Genomic DNA, 9,989 nt, shown 5'->3' with positions numbered 1-9,989 from the left:
TTGTTTGTTTTTGTGGTGGATTTCCAGTATCCAGCAAAACTATACATAGAAAAATATGTCTGAAGAACCTCTCACACTCTGTATCCGTGTCCATCCCCTGAATCCTCCAGTCCTAGAGGTGACGGGCTCTGTATCCCTGTGCCCATCCCCTGAACCCTCCAGCCCTAGAGGTGACAGGCTGTGTATCCCTGTGTCCATCCCCTGAACCCTCCAGTCCTAGAGGTGACGGGCTCTGTATCCCTGTGCCCATCCCCTGAACCCTCCAGCCCTAGAGGTGACAGGCTGTGTATCCCAGTGTCCATCCCCTGAATCCTCCAGCCCAAGATATGACAGGCTCTGTATCCCTAGAGAAACCTACCACACACACTGGGATGAGAGCTTCTGGGATCTTGAATGCAGACTCCCTAAGGAAGGAACCCCACAGAAAATGCACCACATCCCACTGTAGATAAAATCTCTTTATTAATACATAAAATACATTGTCCTGTTCAACAGGCATCTCTATAAAATACTCTGGTGCAGCACCTTTAGCTGATAAGGCTCTGAGTCGTCTGCCCTCCTTGGCTAAGGATTTTATTCTCTGACCTTTTCAGAGTCTCTGTGAACTCTGGCTGGCACTACCAGAGGCAGGAGACGGCAGGCTAAAGATTGGATAAGGCAGTTTGGCACAAGTTTGGGCAGGGAGTGAGGAGGAAGGAAATCATTGCAGAACCCCAAGGTCTTAACTCCTAGGGTTTGCCCCTAAGTCCTGAGTATCACTTTAGGCACATGGAGCAACAGTTTGCGATGCCCCAACCCCCAGTTTCCTTTTCTCAGTATGTGGACAGCTATTGAAAGGCTAGTTCAGTTCAGCCCAGGCCAAGCTTTGCACCCCTCCATAACAGCTCAGCCCAGAAGTCCATCTTTGCAGCCCCTCTTCCTCAGATGCGGCTCATTCCAGTGTGATCTGAACTCTGGTATGAGCTGACCTCCCAGCGATACAGTTTGCTGCTCTTTAGGTCCGGCCGCCTCATGATGATCTGGTAGAGTTTGCGCAGCACGGCCCTGCGCAGGAGGATGTAAACCCAGGGGTCCAGAATCTGGTTCCAGGATGCCAGCCGGACTCCCAAGAACATCAGCCACTCATCAGCATTATTGGATCCTGGATTGCTCTGGGCATTGATCACAGACATCATGACAAATATCTGGCACCAGAGAAGAGAAAGAACAAGAGGTTAGAAGTAAGACCCTCCCAAGAATCCCTCTAGGGAGTAAACGTTTTCAGCTCATGAGACACCTGCATTTTACTGCAGTTTCTGCTATTTTCAGCCCCTGCAATTTACTGCAATCTCCTCTGGCATTTTCAGCCCCTGCACTCTCTGCATGTTGCTACAGTTCTCTCTGGTATTTTCAGTTCCTGTATTTTACTACAGTCTTCTTTGGTATTTTCAGCCCCTGTGCTCTCTACATGTTACTATAGTTTCATCTGGTATTTTCAGCCCCTGCATTTTACTGCAGTCTCCTCTGGCATTTTCAGCCCCTGCGTTCTCTGCATGTTACTACAGTTTCCTCTGGTATTTTCAGACCATGCATTCTCTGCATTTTACTGCACTCTCCTCTGGTATTTTGAGCCTCTGCATTATGCTGGAGTGTTCTGTGGTATTTTCACCCTTGCACTCACTGCATTTTGCTGGAGTCTCCTCTGGTATTTTCAGCCCCTGCACCGTCTGCATTCTTCTGCAGTTTTTCTCTTATATTTCCAAGGGAGGGGCAGGACCTGAGTTTTTACATAGAGAGTCAGAACACAGCTGGCCAGTGGCATCCTTTTCTCAGATTAACTTAATACCTTTGGGATACAGCCTGAGTATTTGACTTTGCTTTAACTCAATTCTGGTCTGTTGAAGGAAGTTTAACATTTAGGAGCCAGGCACAAACACATAGGGGCAGATATTCAAAAGATCTAAGTATCTCAAGTCTGGTGGTTGCCATTTTTAATGTTAAGTGCTTGCCCTAGCACACAAATTTATATAGACAGTCAAGGGACTATCATTTTAAGGAGCACCATTGAAGAAATGTATAGGCTGTGACCAGTCCAGTGGCAATCTTCTATTTAGTAGCCCTCAATTAATAGGGTAACATGTCCTTTCTTACAGCTGAATATCACAACTAAATGGGCAGTTCCTTCACCATGCCTGCCATTCCCTTATTATCTGAATAAAATCTGACTGTTCAGCGAGTGAAATATCCTAGGTTATCCAGATGGGAGCTGACAATATTCGGGTCCTGGGTATTTGGGGAGCCTAATGTTAGGGAAATTGTGAGCCATTGTAAATCTGTGTCTAAATTTCAGCTAAAGTTAGGATCCTTATTTTAAGGCACTTAGCTCAGCTGCACAACTGACATCACAATTCCAAATGCAAACATAGAATTCAAGGGCGTGGTCCTATGGTCACTTAAAGGCAAGAGTTTGGTTCTTCTGCTGGGTTGTCCAATAACTCTCTCGACACAATTCTTCCCTGGCAACTGGCCTAAACTACAATAAGGTTTTTGGACCACAAACATGCCCAGTTGACATTGCAGAGAAACCAACTTACCTAATTCCAGGCTGGAGACTTTTTGGCCAGACCTGGTTTTGAACTTACATCCCAAAACAGTGTGGGATTTGTAGTGCCCGATCCTGCCTATTGATGCAAGTCCCATAATGCACCAGGATGGAGTTGTCAGAAATCCAAGACTGTCCTAAAATCTGCAGCCTGTAATTGGGTAACTTGGTGACACTGAGTTGATTTAAACAGGGGTAGCTGAGCACTGGCAAAATGCCCCTATAGAACTGCCCCACCCTTTTAGTAAGGGTGCCAATGCCAACCTCTATTCCCCCCCCCCCCCCCCCCCCACACACACACACACTCACACACTTTGGAGAAGATGCCTGTCTGAATTGCTCATGGAGAAGAGGTGGGGGCTGTTTTAAAGATCCCCTGGAGGGCAAGCTATGTCTGTCACCTGTAGCTCAGGTCAGTGGTTCCCCAAACCTGGTCCTGTAGGCACCCTAGCCAGTCAGGTTTTCAGGATACCCACAATGAATATTCATGAGAGAGATTAGCATACACTGCCACCACTGCATGCAAATCTATCTCATGAATATTCATTGTGTATATACTGAAAACCTGACTGGATGGGGTACCTCTAGGACCAGGTTTGGGAACCACTGGATCAGGTGGATGTGAGAAAATTGGAAAGGGCTTTGAAGCATTAATGCTGAAATTGCAGCTCTAGATGCCTACCACAAGAGGGTGCCAGTTATTCAAAAATGAAGACTTTTTGCCTGTCTGGTGACACACAAGATTTCCCTCTACTCAAGGGCATTTTGGGAGCTGTAGTTCTAGAAATGACTTTTAGAGGAAGGTCAGAACTATTTCTCCCTGCATGCAATGGGAAAAGTACAGCTAGATTAGCTTGTTCAGATTGACCTGGGTGAGGTGGTGATTCTCCAAGGTAATTGGTGTGATGGTAGAGAAGGGTTGGGCAACCAGGGTCCTTGAAGGCCACAATCCAGTCGGGTTTTCCACAATGGATATGCATGAGATCTATTTGCATACAGTGGAAGCAAAACATGCTCATCAATCTTATGCATTTTCATTGCAGAAATCTTGCAAACCCAGCTGGATTGTGGTACTTGAAGACCATGGTTGTCCACCCCTGAAGTAGGAGAAAGAACTCCAGGTCATCTGAAACAATATCATCCATTCTTGGTTTTCTTTTCCTTCCTGCCCCATGCCACGGGTCTTGTACTCTCCTACTGTTTTGGAGAGATTGGAAATTCCAGATCCACAATACAAAGCCAGGACTGGATCAGACTGTCCATAGGTGACCCTCCAAATATAGGCGACATTGATCTGGCTAACAAGCAGTATGATCAGGAGGATAGACTGGTGTCCCTGTACCTCCCCAGAGTTGCGAGGAAGGGTGTGTGTCACTTACCAGGATGGGACTCCAGCAGATGCATGAGACCACCATGATGCCCACCAGCTGGGCCACCATCTCAATGTCATGAGATTTGGTGCGTCGGTTGCACTTTTTCTTCTTACGCAGTCTGGCACACACCAATGTCAGTCCACTCACTGTGTTGCAGACAAAAGCCACAAAGAGGGAAGTCAAACCCAACAATGAGAAGAGCAGGGCGAAGGTCGCCTCACCCCAGCCAGCCATCTTGTGCACTGTAATGAAGCACCAGCTCCCCGGGGACTGGATGCCATAGTGACCAAAGTTCAGGATGGGGAGCAGGGCGATGATTAGAGCAAAGGTCCAGAGTCCCAGCAGGGTGAACTTAGTCCGAGTGGAGGTTACCACTGCTGAGTGCAGAAGTGGCCGCGTCACTCCCACGCAGCGCTCCACTGCCATCACGCAACCCAAGAAAAGCGGACAGAGGCCAAAAAATACCATGCAGGCACCAAAAAACTGGCAAATGGCCCCAGATTGGTCGATGGTCTCCCACTGCATGCGGACAGCATACAAACGCAGGACGAAGGCACCAGGGATGACGTGGCCTGCAAAGTCTGTGATGACCAAGCTGCTGGCAAAGAGCAGGAAGGTGGCCTTGGAACGGCGGCGGAAGCGAGCGTAGGACTTCACCAGGATCACCAGTGCCACAATGTTGGACACAGCACCTAAGGACATAGAAAAGCTAGGCAGAGCGGCAGATTTTGGGGGCATCATTTCAGCCTGTGTGGAGAAGGCTAGCTTGCCTTCGGGCTGGGTGGAGACATTGAAGGTTCGTCCAGAGGCTGGGTCGCTGCAACATGCATCGTAGAAGGCATCTGAGGACATGTTGAGCTGGCAGGAGGAGCACATCTCACCAACTGTGGCTGGTTGGCATGGCTGTAGACATCTGCAGAGAGAGAAATGTAAACATACAAGACCACTACTACAGCAATCACAGATACAGACACCGGAGTAACCTACGTGAAATGACTATGTCAAAACCCAAACTTCAAAGAGCCTGGAGAGATTGGATGCTTTGGACAGTAGCTTGGCTAGTTTAGGTAGCTGTGTGGTTATTAAAAAGCCTGGTGCTATGACATGGAAAGGGACCCCAGTGGTGGTTCTCCAAGAACTATAGAGGAAGATGAAATGGTTGGAGATGGCTTCCCATTGGAGGATATGGAGACTGGCACTGGCAGATTCTGGCCATACTGGGGACTGATATGGCAGGCAGTGGTAGGAAGGGAGTTGAAAAGTCAGGTTGGGGGGGAGGGGGAGTTGAGCCTGGAAATTCATATGCTCATCAGCCCAAAATGGAAGAAACAGAACTGGACAGACTGAAAGAGACATATTTTTCTTTTCGGCTGTCATTTTTTTTAACATCCTATCTTCTCATCACATCTCAAGGTGGGTTATAATAAAATCCACCATTAATCGAATACTAGGATGGATCAGTATTCATGACTGTATCCCCTGCTGTCACCTCCTGACCCTCTTCGTAACTGACTCTGCCTGAAACGCTGAGGTTTTCAGCCACAAGCTATGTCTGCATCTCTGATCCTCTGAAATACCAGAGGCTAAGCAAAGGTCTGGGAGCTCTTCAAGAAGGAGTTGGTGCAACAGGACATAGTGTGGACAGCTAAGCGATTTGTGCCAGTAATGAAATGATGCCCCTACGCTGCTATTTCAGCATTGAAACCTTCTCACACACAAAGTTTTGCCAATTACTACTACTACTACTATTTAGCATTTCTATAGCGCTACAAAGCATACGCAGCGCTGCACAAACATAGAAGAAAGACAGTCCCTGCTCAAAGAGCTTACAATCTAATAGACAAAAAATAAATAAAGTAAGCAAATCAAATCAATTAATGTGAACGGGAAGGAAGAGAGGAGGGTAGGTGGAGGTGAGTGATTACAAGTGGTTACGAGTCAAAAGCAATGTTAAAGAGGTGGGCTTTCAGTCTAGATTTAAAGGTGGCCAAGGATGGGGCAAGACGTAGGGGCTCAAGAAGTTTATTCCAGGCGTAGGGTGCAGCGAGACAAAAGGCGCGAAGTCTGGAGTTGGCAGTAGTGGAGAAGGGAACAGATAAGAAGGATTTATCCATGGAGCGGAGTGCACGGGAAGGGGTGTAGGGATGGACGAGTGTGGAGAGATACTGGGGAGCAGCAGAGTGAGTAGATTTATAGGTTAGTAGAAGAAGTTTGAACAGGATGCGAAAACAGATAGGGAGCCAGTGAAGGGTCTTGAGGAGAGGGGTAGTATGAGTAAAGCGACCCTGGCGGAAGATGAGACGGGCAGCAGAGTTTTGAACCGACTGGAGAGGGGAGAGGTGACTAAGTGGGAGGCCAGCAAGAAGCAGATTGCAGTAGTCTAAACGAGAGGTGACAAGGGTGTGGATGAGGGTTTTGGTAGAGTGCTCGGAAAGAAAGGGGCAGATTTTACGGATGTTGTAAAGAAACACACACAAACAGCTCTGACAATCTACCTCATTCCTGTACTTCAGCACCTCCTGCTATTCCAGTACTAAGACCCTCACAAACGCACAGCTCTGTGAATACACTTCACTCCTGCCCTGTAGAACTCCTTCTATACCAGTATTGAGAGGTGTCCACACAAACACACACCTCACTCCTGTCCTGCGGGACACTACTATTTCAATACTAAGACACTCGGACACCACTGCACCTCATTCTTGCTATGCAGCACTCACTGCTATTCCAGTACTGAGACCCTCACATGCATAACTCTGCCAATGTACCTCATTCCTGCTCTGCAGCACCCCCTGTTATGCCCTGGCAGGAATGAGGTACATAAGAGTAGATATACTGCGTCAGACCAATGGTCCATCTAGCCCAGTATCCTGTTTCCAACAATGCAAGCCAGGTCACAAGTACCTGGTAAAAACCCAAATCTTGGCAATATTCCATGCTACCAATCCCAGGGTAAGTAGTTGGTTCCCCATGTCTGTCTCAATAGCAGACTATGGACTTTTCCTCCAGGAACTTATCCAAACCTTTTTAAAACCTTTTTTAAACCCAAATATGCTAACTGCTGTTACTACATCCTCCTGCAAAGAGTTTCAGAGCTTAACTATTCTTTGAGTGAAAAATATTTCCTCCTATTTGTTTTAAAAGTTTTTCCATGTAACTTCGAGTGTCCCCTAGTCTTTGTACTTTCGTAACGAGTAAAAAATCGATTTACTTCTACTCGTTCTACACCACTCAAGAGTTTGTAAACCTCAATCATATCCGTCTCTTTTCCAAGCTGAAGAGCCCTAACCTCTTTAGCCTTTCCTCATATGAGAGGAGTTCTATCCCCTTTATCATTTTGGTCGGTCTTCTTTGAACCTTTTCTAATTCCGCTATATCTTTTTTGAGATACGGTGACCAGAACTGAGCAGTACTCAAGGTGAGGTCGCAGACTCCCTGCTTTTTGATAAGCTCATGTCAGGGGGGGGTGGGAAGTTCAAAGAGAAGACAGGTGTTGCCCATTCCACACTGTCCCATTTAGTTCCCGTTAGGCGTGTGTGGCACTAGGGTCAAGATGGTACAGCTGAGGCCATGTCACTCTCACATGCCCAGACTGGAAACATATCGCTCTTCCAGGACAGTTGTTGTGTAGGCCAGCAGGTTACTCCTCATAGTAACTGAACAAAGGGTAGCTGCTGAGCTCTAGCCCAGCCGCACCCTGCCCCCCCCCCATCTCTTCTCATCTGTTTCTCCCATCTCCATCTTCTCTCCATCCCTTCCCTCTTTTATTCCCTCCTCTCTCCTTCCTGCTCCTCATCTTCCTGTCTTCCTCCTATCCTGCCCTCCCTTTCCTCTTGCCTCTTATCCTCCCCTCTTCTTTCCTCTCCACTTTCCCTCTCTCCCCTGCCCTGCCCTCCTTCCCTTTTTTTTCTCTCTGTCCCCCTCTCCTCTCCTTTGGAACAAAAGCTTCTCTCACGTTCTAACATGGAAACATTTGCCTACATTTTATTTTATTTATTTTTTTGGTCCTTACCTTCTTTGGTTAAAGGAGCAGCAGTCTGAGGACTCTCTGGATACAGAACACGGTTTAGCTCTCTTCCCTAGATCCACCTCCAGACCCCAAAGCCATCCAGCCCCGCCTGGCCCCTGCTGTGCAAGAAATGTCCAAAAGCAGCTTTCCAAATCTTTCCCAGCCAAAAATATCCAAATCTCAGATTTCTCCTTCTCTGGCTCTGCCTCTATGTGGGTGTGAGTCTCTGTTTCTGCTAGTTTAACACCTCTTGATGTCTCTCTCCCTCTCCTCTAAAGTAACACCATCTCTGGATCTTCCACACATCTTGCTCCGAGTGAATCCACCAGATCCGTGAAGACAAGCAGATATGTTCTCTCTCCCCCCCACCTCCCCAGTTTACAAGGATCCAAGCAAGGATGGGGACACCTTTGTGCTCTCCCTTGGAGCTAGTAGCCAGAATCAGTTTCTGCCTGGCCCCTACCAGGGACACCGATGTTTGTCACTTTTCCAGTGTCTGCATCAGGGGATCAAACAGAATTCTTTACTCCAGGCAAGAGGCAGAAAATCAAGGTGGAAGGAGTGACATCTGGGGTTTCAGCCGGAGGTGGGGTGTTTTCACTCCTTGAGTGTAAGGGTTGGGCGCTGCAGACACTTCTCTCTGGCTGTCCTTGCCGACTGCTCTTTTTCACATCCCGTCCCCTGTCCCCTCCTTTCATAAAGCAGGACAGGTCCTCCCCTCCATCCCTTTCCAAACAACAGGGGGCGCCTGGTACAAGATGCACAGGCTCTCTCCCTTCCCCCACTGTGGAGGCGAGGGAGAGGCAGGAGAAGAGGAGGTGATGGAGAAAGCAGGTAAGAGAGGCTGGGACTCTGAGACAGGAGAGCTCAGGAAAGAGGGAGGCAGGCAGGCAGAATTTTACAAATGGGGAGGAGAGGAAGGATAATCAGGTGGAGGGGGCCCCTAGGGACTGGGATTTCTGGAACTGGAAGGAATTCAATTTTTATGTTTTGCTGGGAAGTTGAGATTAACAGCTTCCTGTTCAGCAGGGTCCACAGAGACAGTGCACATCCCGATACATTGCATCTGCCTTTACTTAACCTCAGTCACCATCCATTTCCAAAACTCTAAAGGAGTAAGCTATTTCAAAGAAACATCTGTGTAAAATCCTTAGGCAGGAAAGGGTATGGAATTGTGTTTGCCATTTGAGATAAGATCAATTGATAACGATGTAATTTTGGAGGCAATGAAAAGGGTCTTTATTTCAGAATTTTGTGCTATCAAAATTTAAAACTATATGTTCGCTGGTTTAATGTAATTCCTAGTAATGTCTAGTCTCATCTTTGTACTCTGCAATATAAGAAATGTACTGTACTGTATTCTGCCCTCTCCCCCAGCACCAGCCTGGAACTGACAAGCAGGATCCCCAGGGCATTGAAAACTTTGGTATTTTCAGCCCCTGCACTCTGCATTTGCCAGAGTCTCTTCTGGTATTTTCAGCCTCTGCACACTCTGCATTTTACTGAATTTCCTCTGGTATTTGTAGCCCCTAAGCTCTCTGCATTTTGCTGGCCTCTCCTTTGTTATTTTCAGCCAGCCCATAAGCTCTCTGAATTTTACTGAATTTCCTCTGGTAGCTATAGCCCCTAAGCTCCTTGCATTTTCCTGAAGTTTTCTCTGGTATTTTCAGTCCTTGTGCTCTCTACATTTCACTGACCTTTCTTTTCTATCACCAGGTATCAGGGCATTGAGAATGCCTTCCCATACAGCATTATAAGGTTCAGAATATGCAATCAGTGCCTTCTCCCATTGGCCGATCACCACTAGTGTGAGAATGTTCAGCCAATCAAGCCGCTCACTTCACTCGTTCAGTATCTCAGGCTTGTCTGATTCTTCAGGTCAGGAAGCTTTTCCAATTTCTCTGCGGTTTAGGGTTGTTTTGTGTAGCTTGGGGCTCTTTGGATAGGCGAGGTTCCCTCTCTGATGCTCTCAGATAATAAGAGGATCAGACTGGATCCAAGAGCTGGACCACTCCTGAGATGTGCA

At 47.4% G+C, this 9,989-nt stretch overlaps 1 protein-coding gene across 1 annotated transcript; it reads right to left on the bottom strand.

Annotated features, from left to right (window-relative positions):
* Window positions 1-443: 443 nt before the first annotated feature.
* PTGER1 (prostaglandin E receptor 1) lies at window positions 444-8,824 on the bottom strand. Its single transcript, XM_030197126.1, has 3 exons — window positions 7,967-8,824; window positions 3,961-4,867; window positions 444-1,184 (listed from the first exon to the last, which is right to left on the bottom strand). The coding sequence occupies exons 2-3, from the start codon at window positions 4,828-4,830 to the stop codon at window positions 921-923; spliced, it is 1,134 nt and encodes a 377-aa protein (XP_030052986.1). The 5' UTR covers window positions 4,831-4,867; window positions 7,967-8,824; the 3' UTR covers window positions 444-920.
* Between the last annotated feature and the right edge of the window lie 1,165 nt (window positions 8,825-9,989).

The sequence above is a fragment of the Microcaecilia unicolor genome, chromosome 3 (genome assembly GCF_901765095.1).
Source record: "Microcaecilia unicolor chromosome 3, aMicUni1.1, whole genome shotgun sequence".
Taxonomy (NCBI): Eukaryota; Metazoa; Chordata; class Amphibia; order Gymnophiona; family Siphonopidae; genus Microcaecilia; species Microcaecilia unicolor.
The sequence above is the reverse complement of the archived record's forward strand: the minus strand, read 5'-3'. Positions and strand labels throughout refer to the sequence as shown.

Bases quoted from the DNA above. Each gene is read 5' to 3' on its own strand.
- PTGER1 (XM_030197126.1), bottom strand. From the start codon at position 4,830: ATGTGCTCCTCCTGCCAGCTCAACATGTCCTCAGATGCCTTCTACGAT. The intron at 1,185-3,960 runs GTAAGTGACACA...CTCTGGTGCCAG, and splicing joins TCTGCTGGAGTCCCATCCTG to ATATTTGTCATGATGTCTGT.